Source organism: Dermacentor silvarum, chromosome 9, assembly GCF_013339745.2.
Source record: "Dermacentor silvarum isolate Dsil-2018 chromosome 9, BIME_Dsil_1.4, whole genome shotgun sequence".
NCBI lineage: Eukaryota > Metazoa > Arthropoda > Arachnida > Ixodida > Ixodidae > Dermacentor > Dermacentor silvarum.
Genome location: NC_051162.1, coordinates 52,113,294 through 52,133,066, shown reverse-complemented (window position 1 = coordinate 52,133,066; position 19,773 = coordinate 52,113,294). Strand labels below are relative to the sequence as shown.

General features: G+C 44.1%; 2 protein-coding genes across 3 annotated transcripts in view; both read left to right on the top strand.

Annotated features, from left to right (window-relative positions):
- Positions 1-11,335, top strand: part of LOC119465244 (uncharacterized) — a 45,037-nt gene extending 33,702 nt beyond the window's left edge. The window contains exons 8-9 of the mRNA XM_049656420.1: positions 9,723-9,917; positions 11,182-11,335. Of these exons, the coding sequence (XP_049512377.1) occupies positions 9,723-9,917; positions 11,182-11,258 (272 nt within the window). The 3' untranslated portion in view covers positions 11,259-11,335. The remainder of the gene's footprint in view (positions 1-9,722; positions 9,918-11,181) is intronic.
- Positions 1-18,577, top strand: part of LOC119463590 (uncharacterized) — a 112,872-nt gene extending 94,295 nt beyond the window's left edge. Inside the window, exon 12 of one of the 2 annotated variants that reach the window (XR_007463556.1) lies at positions 18,098-18,577. The gene's annotated coding sequence lies outside the window, so the exon portion shown is untranslated. The other variant, XR_007463557.1, reaches the window with a different exon arrangement.
- Positions 18,578-19,773: the final 1,196 nt, after the last annotated feature.

Genomic DNA, 19,773 nt, shown 5'->3' with positions numbered 1-19,773 from the left:
ACGTATTACTCAAACATGCAGCACAGGTCCAATCAGGAGTGTTTGAAGATGCATGCGACACTTTTTGAATATCATTGTTTTCACCAGTGCAGTTGCTCTTGATGCACTGTCTTGGCATGCTTTCAGAATTACAAGGGGTTTGTGAGCTGAAGTTGCTCTTACTTGAAGCTATTTGTTCGCAACGTGCTGGTTGAAAAAAGGGCTGTTGTTGGACCTTTTAAAATCAGTTGCACAAATAAATCATGGAAGCCTCAATTTAGGAAAGTTGTTGACCTAATCAACCATTTGAAGTGCCAAGTGCAGCTTTGAGAAATTGTTCAATTCTGTTTAACAGGTAATTGAGATAAAACCTTAATAAAGACTAGCAAAGATAAAAAATAAAGCTGCACATGAATTATGTGTTTAGCTATAGGTATGCAGATGCACTGAGATGTGCACTGTTTTTGTTCTTTTTCTATGTAATATGTAATATATGATTTGTAACTGTTTGATTGAAGCAATGTCTGCATTCATCGTGATTGGTGCGTAAGTGGGCTAGAAGGAGAGGGACGTAGGACCAAACATCGGGGGTTCTGTGGCACTATATAAAATCTGATCGAACTCTGCGAGGCCAAAATGTTTCAGAATCCCTGACATAAGACATGAATGAAAAGAAGTTAAATGTAACACCAAATCTAACTGTGAAGGAGAAGTATGGTGCTAATACATATTTCATAAATGCATCAACTGGCACAAGTCTTACAAAAGCATCAGAGAGAAATGTTCATTGATTGGTTACTCTGTGAAAAAAAAGGTAGAACTTGGAGCAGTCAATGCTGGCTGCAGAAGCTGGGAGGTGCTATAGTACTACATAGGTTGACGATGCATGGATGTTTTATCGTGAGGCATCTCAAAGCACCGTACCCACTGGTGTTTCTCCGTGACTCTGGCACTTTGTTGGTGATCGCAAGGTCGTGTGTTCAATTCCTAGCAACTTGTATTTCAACTGGGCTTGAGTGCAAAAGCACTTGTGTGCCATTCTTTTGGTATGTGTTCAAGAGCACCAGGTAGCCTAATATAATCAGGAGCCCTCCTCTACACCATCTCTCCTAGCGCACGTGTTGGTTTGGGGTGTCAAACCTCAACAACAATCAATCGATCAAAGTAATCTGTCCATAAATAGCAAAATGGTATAAGTAGTGCCTGCATGCCTTCTTGACTTTGTCCCCAACTCTCCTTTTTCTATGCTCAAACTTTTGCTATTTATGGATTATTAACTTGCCAAGAGGTGCAACCAGGTTTATTTAGAGGTAGTCTGTCGATTAAACTCATTTATGAATAGTTATGCCTTGCATGTTTATTTTTAGCAGTAATGTTATACTGGTTAGCTGGTACGAAGGACTCGGAGGTGGAATGTAGTGACACTCAAGACGATTTTACCGCCTGCAAGGTGCGTGCCCCTGCACTTCACAGGCTTGTTCCAGCTTCTCTTCCAGTGCATAATTTTCAGGATGTTGCATAATTAACGAAGACGTGTATAAATGCCTTCTTTAGCCAAACTATTAGCTTACTCGTGCCCATATTTTGCACACAGGGAGAATTTCATGGTGTATTTTGTTTAATGCTACAGTGTTTGCATGCGCCGCATGCATATGTTGACCAGAATAAACTGGATTTTTCTGAAATGGCTCACATCATATCATCAGTCGGCTAACTGAGAATTCTACAGAGTACAAGCAACCTCTCTATATGGCTTTCATAAATTATGAAAACATTTAATTCAATAGAGATACCAGCCGTCATGAAGGCATTGCGTAATCAGGGAGTACAGGAGGCATACGTGTATATCTTGGTAAATATCCACCAAGTCTCCAGGGCTACCTTAATTCTCCACAAGAAAAGTAGAAAAATACCTGTCAAGAAAGGGGTCAGGCAAGGAGGCACAATCTCTCCAATACTATTCACTGCATGCTTAGAAGTATTCAACGTATTAGAGCGAGAAGGATTAAGAGCGAGGGTCAACAGCAAATGTCTAAGCAAACTGTGGATTGCAGATGACATTGTCTGGTTTAGCAACGCTAGGGATGAGTTGCATCAAGTTATTGAGGACCTTATACGTGAGCCACATGGGCACGTTTCAAAGGGTCTTGAGTCGAGGGCCTTTGAAACTACCAAATTCTGTCGAACTTGAAGGGAGTTGTGTTGCTGCCACATGGCAGTTTTCAACGGCCATTGAGAGTTTTGCTTGTGTCGCATTATGAACGAGTGGCGCAATCATAGCTGTACCACAGCCACACAATAAAGAAAAAAATAATATAATTGATCATTTGTAGCACTATCAGCGCATATATAAATTATTTATAATTCGATGCTGATAGATCTAGCTGATAGTTCTTACAGAATTTTTCGGCAGCAGAAATCTTTTTTCCTTGTCAGAAAAAAAGGAACACTTACTAAAAGCAGAAATAAAATATATTTTAAAAACTTGACGTTTCTGGACCTCTTGTTCAGAATGGAGCGAAAATACAGAATGCCGCCCTTTAAGTACTGACAAGATTGCGCATGCTTCTTGCATAAACCTCTGGCATATTGCCATGTGTCCGGTTTAGTGTGTGATCAGTACAGTCGAGTGCAAAATATTAGAGACCACGGGAGCGGCGACTGAACTGCATGGCTGCACCTTCTGACGGCTGCGCGCCGAAGTTCGAGAGCGCGTACTGCGCACGCGCGTCCTTTCTTACCTGCCAGCCTGCTCGTTCGCTCGCTTCAACCGCGCGCGCACCAGAACGCGTGAGAGAGCGCAAGGTGTCACTTCTGCAGTCGCCGTCGAATTGCCCGAATGATGATGTCGTCATATCGTGACGAAAACACTTCATTTGCACTGGCAGCGGTCGGAGCGCGCCACTCTTTGCACCTTGCTTCTTGACGTTCCGCGGCGCGAAAAACATGCTTCGCGTCACTTTTTTCTGAAATCGAGTTTTGTGATAAGGTCAGAAAGCAGCGATGTCTTTTGCGCTCCACTTCCGAAAATTTAAGCATGATGCAATTATTTGTGGTAGTCAGTCCAAATATCATGTGCCCAGACACATGCGTGAAACCACTGAATATCGAGCAGCTGGAGAGAAGAGCCAGGGAAGAGAACGGGGAATCATCGCAGAAGGCACGCGGGCAAGTACTGAGTGTCCGATCTGCCGGGTTTCAATGCAATGCAATGCATAGTTTATTGGGAAGAATAAAGAGTCCTGCTCAGCTACGGGGCTGTGAAACGCCAGACACGTTTTGTACCGCAACACGGAATATGATCCACGCCGTCACCCACGCGCTGGCCCTCGCGATCTCCAAATTATGCGAGGCAGTCGCGCCACACTTCGATCGTTTGCAACGCGCCGCATGAGGCAGATTGTCCGCGCCATCCAGACAGCAGATTGTCCATGGCAAAATGAAACACGTATAGAGGTGTGCTCAAATTTCGCATTAGGAATTATCGTAATGGTCATGGTTTCCTTTTCATTTACTGTTTCTGAGAACAAATCTGCGATGATTCGCCTTTCTCTTCCCTGGCTCTTGTCTTCAGCTGCTCGATGTTCGGTGGTTTCACGTATGTGTCTGGGCACATGATATTTGGACTGAGTACCACAAATAATTGCATCATGCTTAAGTTTCAGGAAGTGGAACGCAAAAGACATCGCTGCTTCCTGACCTTATCACAAAACTCGATTATAGAAAAAGTGACGCAAAGCATATTTGTCGCGCCACACAGCATCAAGAAGCAAGGCGCAGAGAGTGGCGCGCTCCAAGCGCTGCCAGTGCAAATGAAGTGTTTTCGTCACGATATGACGACATCATTACTCGGGCAATTCGACGGTTACTGCAGAAGTACAGTGGCTAGCAGAAGTGACACCTTGCGCTCTCTCACGCGTTCCGGTGCGCGCGCGGTTGAAACGAGCGAGCGAGCAGGCTGGCAGGTAAGAAAGTACGCGCTTGCGCAGTACGCGCTCTCCAACTTCGGCGCGCAGCCATCAGAAGGCGCAGCCATGCAGTTTAGTCGCCGCTCCCATGGTCTCTAATATTTTGCACTCGACTGTACATTGTATGTAGATGGATTCTAGTAAAAGGCGGGAAAATAGTCATTTTTCGGGGGCGACGATTTATAGCCGATTTCCAGTCTATGGTGTGGCCCATGTCCACAATGTGTTCGGTCAATGCATTGTCTGAGACGGTGTATAACATTTCTGAATTCACCGATGTCTGATGCCTCACAGTCTCTGCAATCTATCTTGTAAACAACTCCTAGGAAACGTGTCCATTCCAAATCATATCATGTGCAAACAAAACTGCCCCTCAATTTATATGAAGGCACGTGCGCAATTTAAACGGTATGTTTTGCATGTTCCAGGCACGTATGAAAGGGGCACACGCTTTTTTTTTCGGGGCTTTGTCTTTATGTCTTACAAGAATGAAAGCGCCGCCAGCTTGAATGCCGGCGCTTATGACCACAACCAAAGAGTGATAACGCTTGCGCCACTACCTTGGTCCTTTGACCATCCTTGATCCACGGCAAAAATTACGGACGCGCATGAAGTCTCCTTCGCTGAACGTAGTCGCACGATGCCTGTGGCGACTGGTGTCCTGAAACTGTTTGCGGGTGACCCGCTCCTCAACGGAGGGCCTGACGAGGTCTAGCCTAGTCCTGAGGCGCCTCCCCAACAACAAAAGAGAGGGTGCCTCTGCAGTAGTTGCTTGCGGAGTATTGCGGTACGACAGGAGGAAGTCTGCGAGCTCCGATGGTGATGTGGGTCGGCTGGACTTCCGAAGTGCACCCTTCAGCATCTGGACGAAATGTTCTGCCAGACCGTTGCTGCTGGGATGATACGGAGCTGTTCTCACGTGTCTGGTTCCTACTCGCTGCAGCTACTCCTGGATATATGCAGAAGAGAACTGAGTGCCGTTGTCGGACACTAAAGTCTCGGGGAATACGAATCCGCATAACAGTTCATGTAGGCATGAAATGGTTGCTTCAGTGGTGGTTGTCTGCACACTTCTGGCCATTTTGCATGTGCATCAACCACCACGAGGTACGTCACTCCGTTTATCGGGCCAGCAAAATCGACATGCAACCATTGCCAAGGGCGCGTACGCCATGCACAAGGATGCAAGGGGGCTTTAGGTGGCAGATTGCGATTAGACGTGCAAGCGGTACAAGACGCGGTGAAACTCTCTATGTGACTATCGATAAAAGGCCCAAACATAGCTCCTTGCTAGTTCTTTGGTGCGAACAACACTGGGATGACCTTGGTGCAACTCGTCCAAAGTGAACGTGCGAAATGTTTCAGAAACAAGCATGTACGTGCATTCCCAGCATAATGCATCCTCGATGTATGGACTGTTCTAGTCTTCTATAAAAGAACAGTTTGATCTCATCCGGTACACTATGCGGCCAGCCTGACAGGATATGATGGGTCACAGTACGGAAAGTGGCATCATGTGAAGTTTCACGAGCAATATGATTGCTGTTGATTGGCATAGTGTCAAAGCGTAGGTCATAAAAAGATTCTTCCTGCTCTTCGACCGTCGACTGTATTATTGGCAGCCTAGGCAAGCAATCTGTGTCAGCGTTCTGTGCAGAAGGCCGGAACTTTAATGAAAAAGAATAGGCCGACAAACCTACTGCCCATCGTTGTAGTCTTGCGGCGGCAATTGCTGGTATGCCAGTCTTGGAACCAAAAATTGTAGCCAAAGGCTTGTGGTCCATGAGCAAAACAAAATGCCTTGCATACACGTAGTAATGGATTTTTTAACACTGAACACAAGAGCTAAGGCTTGTTTTTTTTTCAGTTGGCTATAGCATTTCTCAGCACGACTCAAGGTGCGTGAGGCATATGCTATTGGCCTTATCTGACCGTTGGAAAAAATGTGCGACAACACTGCACCTACCCATTAGGCAGACGCATCACAAGATAACTGCAGGGGCAGGCCTGGATCATAGAGCTCCAAAAGATTGGAGCTGATGAAAGCAGCTGCTTGATGTGCTGAAAGGCGCAATCACAAGCCGTGTTCCAATTCCAGGCGACGTCTTTCTGCAGGAGCCTGTTTAAGGGGAAAAGAATGGTGGATAAGTTTGGAACGAACTTTCCATAGTAGTTTATCAGGCCCAGTAGCAATTGAAGTTGGTGCTTATCAGTTGGCACCAGTGCATTGGTTATCGCGGCCAGTTTTGCGTCCGTTGAGTGGATGCCGTGTTTGTTGATTACATGGTCCATATAAGACAGCTCGTCACAAAAGAATTCGCACTTCAATGGTTTGATGCGAATTCCACGTTCTGACAGTCTTTTGAGAACTGCGTCAAGGTTCTGCAAGTGTTCTTCCTTTGAGCGACCCGTAATTAGGATATCGTCAATGTAGCAAAACATGAAGTTGAGGCCCTTCAAGACATTATCCATTATTTTTTGAAATATTGCAGTTGCCGAAGCAATTCCAAAGGGTAGACGATTCACGGCGTAAAGGCCCTTGTGGGTGTTAAGCGTAAGGTACCGTTTTGACTCTCGATCCATTTCTACTTGCTAGTATGCCCTGTTAAGGTCAATTTCAGAAAATTGCTGTCCGCCAGCGAGGGCTGCAAACAGCTCGTCGGGCTTGGGTAATGGGTAATGTTCTACGTCTAGTATGGGGTTCAATGCCCGTTAGTAATCACCGCATACTCTTATTGACCCGTCCCGCTTCAAAACTGGCACCACCAGAGTGGCGTACTCGCTACTCGTTACCGGGGTCAATATGCCCATCTGTTCTTGTCTAGACAACTCTTGCTCAACAGTACTTGTTAGAGAAACAGGAACGCTTCGAGCTTTGAAAAATTTTGGCATCTTCCCATCTTTGAAAACAAGAGTTGCCTTCTCACCTCGAATGGTGCCTAGCTCGTTCTTGAAGAGGTCCTTATAGCGGTAAAGCAAGGGTAGTAGCTCGGGAAGTCGTTGAGCGCTTAGCGATGTCTCACACTGTAGCTGTTGCAGGCGACGAACTTGACTCCAATCAACGCGCACTTGCTGAAGCCAGTTGCGCCCAAACAGCGCTGGACCGCTCTGGGGAAGCACATACAGCGGCAAGCGCTGGCACTGATTGTTGTGCTCAAGTCTAAGAAAACAAACACCGCATGGCTTCACAGGTTCACTCGTGTAAGTCCTGAACGTCAACTTAGTTTCCTTCAAAAGTACTGTCAGAAAAAGTGAGCAGAACTGACCCAGGGACATTACCGAAACGGCGGCTCTCGTATCAAGCTCCATTTGCAAGGCAACACCCTCAACAATTAAGCTGAGCATGATGGGGGTCTCCTGTCTCTACATCTTTCGTTGCAACACTTTGCAGGGGTGGTTCTGATGGTTGTAACACCCAAATGTTCTGAACTGTTCGCTTTCGCTTCGGCTGCATTTCTCCTTGCCGCCTTAGGCAGGCTTTCTGAATGTGCCCTTTCTTGTTGCAGAAAAAACAAGTCGCATTGATGTGCAGACACGCCTTGGCAGTATGAGTTGAGTTACAGCGGAAGCACTTTGTTGTTCTCCTGGTGGGCAACTGATGCACCCCAAACTCGCTTTCAGGCTTCGAATGAGCAGCTGTAGCATTAGTGAGTACAGCTTCCAAAGCTGTTGCACGGTCAATGGCTCGTTGAAACGTTAGATTCTTGTCTTCCGAAAACAAGTGTCTTTGAATGTCAACTCTGAGCAAACCGCACACAAATTTCTCTCGAAGCGAACTCGTCAAGAAATGCACCAAACTCGCACGTTTGCACCAATGCCCGTAACTCCACCACGTACTGTGGTATCATTTCATGTTCCTTCTGCCCTCGGCGATGAAACTTTGCTCACTCACCTATGACTGACCGTTCAGGGGTCAAATGTTTACGAAGCAGCTCGCACAAGCTTTCCAGGGACTTCGACTTGTAGAATTGTCGAAATGTTCTACTTGCCCCAGCTGCAGACTCGTGGTTGCTTTCGCCATACTGTCCCAACCGGCTGCTTCTCGACTGTCCATGCGTAATCTGTCAGCAGGTGAATTCTGTTGCCGTCAGGCAGGAGCTTGTTCCCTGCTGGCAGCATCCCTTCCTCGTCGCCAGTTAATGTCGTGTCTGACGGAAGGACAGCGCAACGGTGGTGCGAATACAATACGGCTTTATTTAGCCATCAACTTAACAGCGGCGGGCGAACCACTGTTTGGTTGTGTTCAAAAGCGCCGGCATTCAAGCTGGCGCGTGCTTTCATTCCTGTAGCATAAAACCGGGCAGTTCGCCCGCCGCTGTTAAGTTGATGGCTAAATAAAGCTGTAATGTATTCGCTCCATCGTTGCGCTGTCCTTCCGCCAGACACAACAATATGTCAGGGCTGATATGTCCGCAGAAGTTGACGGGTGTAACCGATGCCTGCAAGATGTGTGCAATTCTTTTTTCTGAGAACCTTTCTCTCGGTACAGTCGAAATGCCTGGTTGAATAAGGATGCTGCCACGGAGTGCTTGTGGCCCATCAGTTGTAGCGAGTTGAAGCTGAGGGATCTGCCTGTGTGCATAGGCTTTCGGCACACAGACTTGTCAAAGCCAGTAGCTGTGTGCTCCACACGGACATCCAGGAATTCAATACGACTATTGTCCTCCTTCTCCAACATAAACTGAATGCTTGGATGAACAGAGTTTAGGCAATCAAGAAAAGGCAACATGTCACAGCGGCGCACCACACCAAAACAGTGTGGTGCACAGCACTGTTTTGGTGTGGTCGCCCAAATGTAGTCAAAGCCGTACATTCTGTGGTCTCCAGAGCTCGGTTGGCACAGGTTATGGAGACAAGAGGCTCCGATGGCTGTGGTGAAAACTTGCTTGTAAATTATTAATCGAAGACGAAGTAGGTGTTGCCCAAGCAGACTCGTCGTCTTTCATGATTGCCGATCAGCCTCTAGAAACTGCGCAGGAGCAGGTTTATCTAGGTCAATTACTCACAGGGGACTCTGATCGTGAGTTGGAGCGTGTATGGCAGGCATTACCAACTCATGACTGGCAGCTTGCCACTATCCTTGAAAACAAAGGTGTACAATGATTGCATTCTAGCGGTGCTTACTGAAACTTGGAGGTTAACAAAGAAGCATGAGAAGAAGTTAAAGACCGCACAACGAGCGATGGAACGAGAAACGTTAGGCGTAATGTTAAGAGACGGAAGAGAGCGGTGTGGATTAGAGCGAAGATATTCAACTAACATTAAGAGGCAGAGATGGAGCTGGGCAGGTCATGTAATGTGTAGGGTGGATAACCGGTGGTCTACTAGAGCTACGGAATGGTTACCGAGAGAAGGGAAGTGCAGTTGAGGACAACAAAATCTTAGACAATGTGACGAATTTAGTAAATTTGCAGGCATAAGATGGAATCAGCTAGAGCAAGACAGGGGTAATTGGAGATCGCTGGGAAGGGCCCTGGACCTGCAGTGAACATAAAAATAGGCTCCTGCTGATGATAAAAATGACCTGGGCATCATCAGCAGCAATACCATACTATAAGCTTTCTTTCAGCAAGGAAACAGTGGCGCCATCCATAATTGTTAAAGACTGACACTGAAGCGCCACTGATAGTGTAGTACTGATGGATGGCCTTTTACCACTAGTATGACTTTTAGGACAGGGTTTGCCTACATCTGTTGGGCTTTGGCCCATACATGATGGATTTATGTAGCAGTATCCGTCATCTGTTCTAAGTGTTTGCGGTACATTCTTTACAGATATAATGAGTATTATACTGAAAGAGCTCAAGACGATCAGGCAGCAAAATGAACAAATCCTGACAGCCCTTGGTGTGACCAACCAAAAGGAAAGTATGGCACTCGCCAAGATGAAGCTGCCTGTAACCGACATAGACAGCCTAGGATGCCTTGGAATTAAAGTTGACAACGGATACAGTCTTTCGGGCTTGCCTTGTAAGTACATGCTTCATATTATTCTCAGTGTTGAGCAAGCGAGTCTGCACTGTGATCCTGTTTAACAGCAGAACATTGGACATCATGTGCTTGTTCCAACTAGGCTTTCAGCATTCAATATACAGGCTGGCACACATAAAGAAGATGCATATATGCGACTTCTTTGGTTAAACTGCTGGCTTATTCATGTAATGCATTTCACAGTTGTTTTTTAAGTGGGTTTACATGGAGTGCCTGCCCTTTTTGTCCAGAATAAATCAGAAGTTCTTATGCGTCATCCGCAGCGATGCCAGACAATAAATGTTAGTTCGAGGGAAAGAAGCCATTTCAGTATATTGAGCGCCTATGCCTGCACTGTTAAACACTTGTAGCATACCACCTTTAAGGGATAAAATACCACCTTTAAAGGGTAAAAGGGTATGAATCACGAGAGGAAAGAAAGGAGGAAACAAGGAACTGTCGAAGACTGTATGTTTGAGCACTGTCACACATGCTCTGTCAAAGTGTCACACAGCCACGGTCTGCCGCACAATCTTCTCTTTCAAGTAACACGCTAACACCTTCAGTCTCTCCACATCTACCCATGTATAACAGAACAACAGTACCCTAGAAGCCAGTCGTGCTGATTTCATTCAAGGCCAGTGTCCGAGAGTCTTGAGATCGGATAACGGCCAGTTGTTCGGCTTGAGAAGAGTGGAGGCGAGCGCAACCCTTTGCTTGCTAAAACGAGATAAACAGAGAACTTTGACAGAGGAGGTGTGTGATATGTGATCATTTCGCCGCATCTCCACAAGTCTCGGGGTATGGCAAATCATTCTGCAGAAGCCCACTAGGTGGAGGGAGGTTCATGAAAGGGAAAATTATCATCCGCCCAACTATAGCATGAAGCTACAATGGAAACCAAAATGGGTTTCTCAGAAAAAAAGCTTCAGTGTTGAAGAAAGGTTTGTCCTTCTTCTGGGAGCAAACCTAGGACCAATGTTGTTCCGAGGCAGTGGATCTACTGAGCTAACCAGGATATTGTAACCCGAGGACATTGTATTGCCCTGATAGAAGCTACAGGACAGGTAGAAAGCTCTATGGGACCTGTACATTTTGCTGTTGGACCTATACTTCTTGCTTGTATAGTACCAATAGGAATTTCTATTGCAATTTTCCCTAGGGTTATAAATCCTTAGAGTTGTACATCAAACAATATTTTCAGGTTTGCTCTGATGACAGGCTTTTAATCTGTAGTTTTTTTTTTACCTTTCTTTTTTTCCAGACGCACCGACTTTCACTTGTTGGAGGCCCCAGTTTGAGGGCTTTCGTAGCGGGTGTCCTTCGCTTCCTGTTCAGTGATGCTGTGGGGCAGCAGTTCAGTATGCTGGGCCAACGCAAGAAGAGAAGATTGAAGGACATGGTTATTTACAGCGTCGTCGAACGTAAGTTTATATCCATGCAGCAGTCATTCAGAAAAAAGCAGCAGCACTCGATTTCTCAAGTTTCGTGTTCAGTAGTACCTCGCTGCAGTCGCCGAGCGATATTTCGCATTTGGTAGAGATCACTTAAGAGTCTGCATTATTGCGAGTCCAAAGAAACGCATTCACCCCAGAAGGGCTTTTATTCCACAGTTGGCTAGCCAAGCTTTTCAAAACATAGCAGTGTGCACGTGGGCTTGCATGCAACCTGTTCAGTCGGTCATAATCAAGGAGTGCAAGAAATAAACATGGCACGAAAAAAAAGGAGGATCGACACAGGACATGTAAAATGTTGTGTACAACAATTTCGTACACAGGGCCTGAAGGGTCAATCTTTATTTCGACCATTTTCCTGCTGTCGCTATACAGATAAGAGTATGGTGGTCAGTGCATGCCCTTGTAACTGGAATAGAGGTTGACTGCATTCTGCTGGCTGAATGGATATCTGGCACTTACCTCGCTTCATCACTCGCCACGTCACCGATATCGAGGGTAGAGTTGGCGCCATCTCAAAACGCTTAATATCTCTCAGCAACAAGAATTTGCAACACCACGCAACAAAATTGCCCACGACTGTGTTGCAAATTAACACAAATGCTGGATGCGCGGAACATGCCTGACAAATGTGCAAAGGCTGCCTTGACAACTTAGCGGCTTGTCTCATAGCTTGGGGGCACTTTGTCACTAGCTCGACTAAGCCGTAGCAATCCATGCTTGCGTGTTCGAGTTACTGGGCATTTTTGCCGATTGGAATACACATAACTTTGACGGAACCACAGCATCAGTTTAAATAAACCGGAAGTTTGAATTAAGTGTGTTCGAATTAACGAGATTCGACTGTAGCAGCATCCTTCAATACTTTTGGTTTCAGTTCAGTGCATTCACTGTTCCCTAAGCTCCGCTGAGACAATCGCTGCCACCAAGAGGGTCGCTATTGGGGTCACCATATGGGTCAGGTGTGTATGCGTGCTGACTGATTAAGTTTGAATTATCCGGCGAAGGCTAATTTTAGGATCGAAATAATGAAAGCTTGAGCCCATGTACATGCGTGGGTGCCGGCCGGGATTAACTGGAGTTGAATTAACGGAAGTCTACTGTATTAATTAAGTTAAGGTGCGTATTTGTAAATTCTGCTTCTGTAATACCATCAAAAAAAAAGACAACTTTTACCCTGAGAGCAGGCTTCACAAACCAAGAAAGACGAGAACAAAAGGCAGGTGGCAACGCTGTTCTCAAGTTCCCACACCAGCGCACCGTGGATTCAAACAGTTTCAACTTGGATCTAGTTATATGTTTATTGGGGAAAGAAAACTACGTTCTAAAGGAACCAAACACTTGAACTACCCTTTTACAGAGACTTCTCCAATGCCAAGATTGCACAGGTGCAAGAGAATATGCTTTGGTAATTCGCAGCTTCACACTGACAACCAGGTGCTAGGGCTTTGGCACTAAATTTTCAGAGAGGCTTAGGCCACCCTCCATTTTTCTTTCTCTCTTTTCTAGAACTCATCTTTTTTCTTCATTTTTTGGGGGGGGAGGGGGGGGGAGAGAACGAAGGACATCCAAATTTTTATGGAATAATTTACGAGTTTCAAGCCGACTGAGTGTTGCTCTATAGTATACCTTTAAGAGTTTCTTTGTTCTTATGTTGCATTCAAAGCATACAGGTGGGCACCTGTCAAGTTTCTTTAACGCAAATTGAACGTGAATGCTTAGCCTTGATTACTGAATAACGAAATGTAAGTACATGCATTTATTTCCTATGTTTCATTTCATTTTAAATTGTGCAAGTGTTGCAGTTATTTTGGCAAGGTGAGCAGGTAAGCAATTGCTGTGAAGGTTATTTATTTAATCCTTGTTACTTTGCAAATTTAATTAACACTTTCCATCTGGCTTTGCCAGTGTGTGTGTTACTCTGTGGAACGCCACTGGCCAACACTGAGGCATTCGCCGACCCTCCTATTGCCACATGACGCACTCATCGCCGCGTGGCAAGCCATGGGAGTGCGCCAAGCCTCGCATATGCCACAGTGACAGTGCAAAGCAGAAGCAGATATACCATCTTAGTAAGACAAAGTGATGGAGTATGCATAAGGTCCTCCGTTCTCAGGTGTTATATATTTATATATATATATTCTTAGTTCGGGGGGTAAAAATTAAGTGTTACTTTTAAAGAGAAAAAAAAGACGAAGCAGAGTTTTTGTTGTGTGGCAAAAAAATCGGGGTGAAATCAGCCGGGGGGTTGTTGTCGGGCAGCCCAAAGTTCGTAATTTTCCCGTAACTTTTGCAAACTTTGAACACAAGCAATGGTCTCCTTTTGGACACAAACCTTATATTTAAACAAGTGAAACCACCCAGAAGAATGTTTAATGGCAGATAGAGTTGCTCGCAAATCATGTGATAAACTCGACTTTACAAATCCTTATTGTCAGGCATTATTAGTAGTAAATTTAAAAGAAACCACGTTAACAAAAACAAGTAAAGACGGTTTTGGCAATTCCTTTACTATGTTCTCTGCTCTTTCTTTAACAAAGAGGGAAAAAGGACACAAAGTAGTCCACACGGGCATGCTCTTGTATGCTTTTCCTTATCTTGGCATACGTTATCATATGCATCATGTGATAACAATGGCAATGTGATACCATATGATACCATGGCAATGTGGCAACATGCCATAGCGCAGCACCAACACTCTGAGCAGCTTAGCTTACAGTACGTACATGGAAAACATCATATCATTTTGTTCACTACTGTATGTTACATGTGTTCCCGAAAACATTGTTAACATTCGCAATGCCACAACCTTTCTGAAAAATTGTATTAGATCCACATCTTAGTAGCCATTGTTCTGTAGTGGTTCATTTTTCAGCAAATATGGGAATCACTGAGGTGTTGCTTGTATCTTCAATATAACCATGCATAACTTTATGGTACTGTAGCCATTGCACAGATGTGAATGCTGTTCTTTCAGCTAACATATGTATAGTACTGATCGCAGCATAATTTGGCGCTTCTCACTTTAGTTTTGTTAGTTGTGTCAGATGTTGAAATGTTGTAATGTTAACATGCCCCTTTTGGAAAAAATTGCGTAACCTCCCGACAGCCCCTTCGTGCACACAATGCTTTATTAATACATTAATAATTCTCGATGCCCCACATGCAAGTCTCAGTAGGTGATGCCATGTTTCAGAGGCCGTTAGGAGCAACTGTGCTTATGACAATGCGACATCCCACTCCATCCGTGATGCGGCGGGATCCTGGCTCAAGAACTGCACCACGAGGATGATGACTGCTAAAAAGTAATTCTTTTGCATATTATCGATGTGGCTTAGTTTTAGAGAAAGGAAGGAAGGTCTAGGAGGGAGCATCACATGATAAAACTGAAACCAGAATAAGTTGGCCAAACACATGTTCATGTCACGGTTCCTACGACGGTAGAACTATGTAGCTGTATTTTCGGACAATTTCGATTCATCTTCACACTCGCACTCCATCGAAACAAACTGGATGCTGTTTAAAAATGAAATGCATAGACTTACAGCAATATTTGTTTCCATATTATGCTGTTAATGAGCAAGCATAGTCCCTGTGGTGTAATGCTAACTGAAAATGCCTAATAAGAAAAAGACTATTTAGGATCTTTCAAACATCTTAAATCTAACTTGGCGTGTACGAAATACTATTCTGCTGTAAACGAGTACATTACATTGATTATGCAAGCCAAAAATAACTTTTACAATAACACTCTATGATCTGTGCTATGCAACAATCCCAGACTGTTATAGAAAACCATTAAACCCGACGATTCAAATGTCGTTTCTTTATGTGATACTAATTGCTGCCCTACCTAAATACAAAATACTACTATGTTTTGCTCTGTCTTCACCCACGAATCCACTCAGAACCTTCCTTTTTTTTGCCATCCAGTGTGCATTCCCTGATGAGCCGTATCTTTTGCCCGATTGGTATTGCTAATACTATTGATAAACTAAAGAAATTGTGGCTAGCTGAAACTGACAGTAAAAATGCCAAAGTACAACTTTTTATAAAGTTACTCAATGTCACTTATTGCTCAAGCTATCATGCCTTAACTTAGACCTGCCTGTGTTCAACTAGATTTTAAATTTTTTAGCTGTTCGCCAGCAGTTTGATGTTGCTAATTTTTGTAGGCCTCCATTCTCTCGTACACACACTGGCATTCCCCAAGGTACTGTACTAGGCACGCCCTCCTCTTTTCAGTTTATATTAACAACCTGCCGCTCAGCATCAATTCTAACACAGGCTTTTTGCCGACAACTGTGTTCCATACAGCTTCGCGACTAAACCCACTCAGTCTTCCCCTCTTGCAGAATGATCTTAAAATATGCGACTGGTGCGGCAACGGGCTAATGTCCATCAATATTAACTAAACCTTTGTAATGTCTTTTCACCGACGTCATGATTGCACAGCCTCAACTTGCACCCTCTATAAATGTCCTTCAGCCGCTACTAACGCCATTAAGCACGTAGGTACAGCCAAACCTAATTATAATGAAATAATAGATGTAACTAAGTTGAATTGCCCTCAAAATCCTCATGGAGGTTCATATCGCAGTACATGCAATAATGGATATAATGAAGTAACAGATATAGCAAAGTAATTCTGGCTTCCCCTTCAACTTTATTTTAGCGAGGTTTTACCTCGTTCAAATTACCTATTCAAATTTCCTGTGATCTAACATGGTCGCAATGTGTTATCAACATTATTAATTGAAATTCTTCCGACTGAGTCCTGGGTTACCTTCGTCGTAACCTAGTGTTGGGAACGATCACCACAAAACTAATAGGTTATAAAACACTTGTGAGGCCTAAACTTGAGTTTGCTAATGCCACATTTGTGCATAATCGAGCTAACCTTATAAATATGCTTGAATCCACCCAGAACCCTACTTCCACATTCATTAACTTTAATTGCTTAACAACATAGGTATATCTGCTGTAAAATCTCAGCTTGGCCTTTATCCTCTTGCCACCCATCGTAAAATTGCACGTATGTGTCTCTATCATGAATTTTTCTATTCCTTGCCACCAGGTAATAGTATGTATTCATGAGACCAGCCTTTAGACATTTCTTCATTGCCATCTAAATGCTGTATATTGCGAACGAATCCATAAAAAGACCTTTGAGTAGTCTTCTTTCTACATACGGCACAGGGCTGGCACGACCTTCCCGCACACATTCCCATGTTAACAGATCGCACCCAGTTTAACACGGCCATCGAGAGTCGTTATTTAACATGTTAACTGAAAACTGCAGTTTTCATTGCCCATCCCTCATGTAACGTCCCTCTGGGACCCTTGAGGTATGAAGAAAAATAATAGTGTCCGCCACCTCTGCACTCGGAGCACTCTTCTGAAAAGATAACAGGCACGACGGCAACATGCGGTTGCCACCCACGCATGTTGTGATGGGGACGATGAACGTATCTATTGAGAAGGGAATGGAACAGCACAAACGACAGGACACAGTGAAGGCAATGCACACAGTGCTGACTAGCAACCGATGTTTATTGCATATCACCTGCAATGCATTAAAAGAGAATCTGCGCAGAGATCATAAAACATCAATTTATCACTGGCCATGGTTGTAGGCAGGCTATCACACATTCCATAAATAGTGTATTTCACTACTATTGGGACGCTAAAACAAAAATTGCCATGTTCGTTATTCTCACGGGCGTGTTGCTCCTTGTAGCATCCCAAGAACATTCAGTTTTCAAGATATGGTTCACAACCACATTTTTTACGATGTTCTGCCAAATGACTGGCAACTGAGCCCTTTGTAGTGAATTACTGCAATATGTTGCAACAAACTACTGAAGTGGCACAAGCATATCTGGAGAAAACGGGCACACAGTGGTTGGCAAGGCATCCGAACAAGGGTACATTGATAAAAACCTACCGGGAACCAAGCACACTGGGTTGAGTACGCCGAGCGCAGGGTCACATGTTTGGTTGATCTTTAGAGTTGTGAGAGAGTGAAAGGTTAAGGGGACAGTTTCATGGAGTGTTGGCTTGCGAAGGCATGACGTCCAGTCCCTGCTCCATGGGCCTGGGTATAACTTGGTCATTAGTGCGCTCTTGGTAAATGGTTAAACTAATCAGTTAATTTTTCTAATAAGGATTGTGGAAATCTACAAGGTGGAAGATCTAGGTAAGGAAAGGTTGCCATCGTCATTAATGTAGCAAAACACTGCAAAGGGACTTAATTCAGTGTCAGTAAACTTCAAAGTCAAGAAGAAAAAGAAAGCGTGCATGCATGCAGAAGCTTGTGCTCGGGAATAACACAGTCATGAACAAATTGCTCTATGATGGGTATCTGTGGGCTGTCACGCAGGTCTACACCATCATAGACAAGAGAGAATTGAAAAAACCTTGAAAGCCACAGGAGAGAGTGACCAATCTTCTATGCAAGGTGATATGGGTGCTCCCTGCTGCATGCAGTGGAATAACATTTGGCTCATTTGTTCATATCAGCATTGTCTGCAGATGACAGATATTTCCTTGTCATGCTTAAAAACGTGTTGCGGTGCCCCTTTATTGCTAGTTTTTCTTTTTTTTATGTAGCTTGTGAACCTGATGGAAAATAAGAGAACTTTTTTGAGTTATAATTTGTTCTCGTGACTCAAGACTGTGCTAGAAAACTTTGTAAACCTTTTTTTTTTTTTTCTTAACTTTCAGGAAAGTTGGGGAAGATACCAATGACTCGAGCTCCTGTGACTAAGCACTCAGAGTGGCAAATGGTTTTTTTTTTTTTTTTATCGTCTTCTGGCAAAGTTGTCTCTGGATTTTCGTGCATTTCCTTTTATAGGGGCCCCACAATGCCTTTAGAAATAAAAACGTGGAGCATCTTAGTTATGAAGGAGACAGTTTTCAAATAAAGATTGCGTATTTTATGAGTGGAGTTGTTAAACATAAAATTCTGCCCTTTCTGAGCACTCACAGCGTGATGCTTCTTTTCCTTGTTCCTACTACGCTCGAAGCTGTGACCGCAGGAAACAATGGGCTGCCATGTTCTGCCAATCGTTATAATAAACTTTTTTTTGGTTTGCTTAATCAGGCTGTGCAACCTTTGTTGAATCACGGAAATCAGCGTCATTCTTTGCCGCACCAGATGGCACCAACACCATATCAAGGAGGCTGCAGAAAATATCCAGACTTGGCACATTGCAATGGAATGCCAAAATATACACCCCGCCAGAACTATATAAGGAACGTTCGCTTTCCAAAAATGATGGGGTGCAAAGCTGATTGGAGCATTATCTGATCGGCGCGGTCAAGGTAGGCAAGACACATTCAGAGTATTTGTGAGAAAAGAAAAGCAGGGAAGAGATGGAACCGGGGTCACTACAGACGTAGATAATTTTAAGAGATGGGCAAAATGCTAGACTGCAGTAGATATAGTAAAACCTGATTAGCTGAAGCAGGCTAGGTGACTACCTGTGTGTCATCACTTTGTTTCAGACGCAATTCTATTAGAAATCGTCAGACATAATCGGAATGAGTTACTGTATATGATCCCAAAGGAAGCAGAGTTGCACATTTGTTTTTTCATCGAATGCAGTCAAGTGGTTCAAAAAGCAACCGTGTACTCTGGAGAAGTTGTCACTAAGGAACAGCTAAACAATACTGGCGATGGCAGTGCCACCTCCAGGTCACATTGCAGCATTAGTGCAAACATTGAAATATAAAAAAATAAGTAACAATAATTAACAATACCCATTCACAATACAGTCATTTATTTTTAATGAGCTGGAACAAACTTGCACAACTAATTCGTAATAAATGGTTAAATGGTTATTTGCTGCTAAGTAGAGCTTATATTGAAGAATACAATACAAAAAGTTGCAACATTATAACAGAGCCCCCAAAACTCGTCCAGTACCAGAACTTCGAGGCATCAAAAATATCAGCCTATCAGAAAGAGATCACATCTCAATGTGCACGAAACAATACTGAAGGCACCATTGACACAGATGCAGGAAAATTGTCAAACGTACAGCCACTAACAAAAAGTAATATCACACATCCAAACCAGGGGACATAGTGCAGCTGCAAATGCCAAGTTCTTCGGCTGCCAGCGACATTAATCTTGGCAAAGAAAAAGGGGAAACAATAGTGTTATCAAATGCGAACTTCCCCGGCAAACACCAAATCACAAATTATGTGCACGGCCCTTGTCAAAGAGACAGCCTTCGTGTAAACAATGGCAGCTTAATACGAGAAGTCTCATTAGAATTTTGCTGCAGTGGCATCACACAAGGCACCTGAGAGGGACACAAGCCCCTTTCTTCACTCTTAGCAGCTTTCCAACACCCATAATTCATCTCTTCATTGAAGACTCGTGATCACTTGCT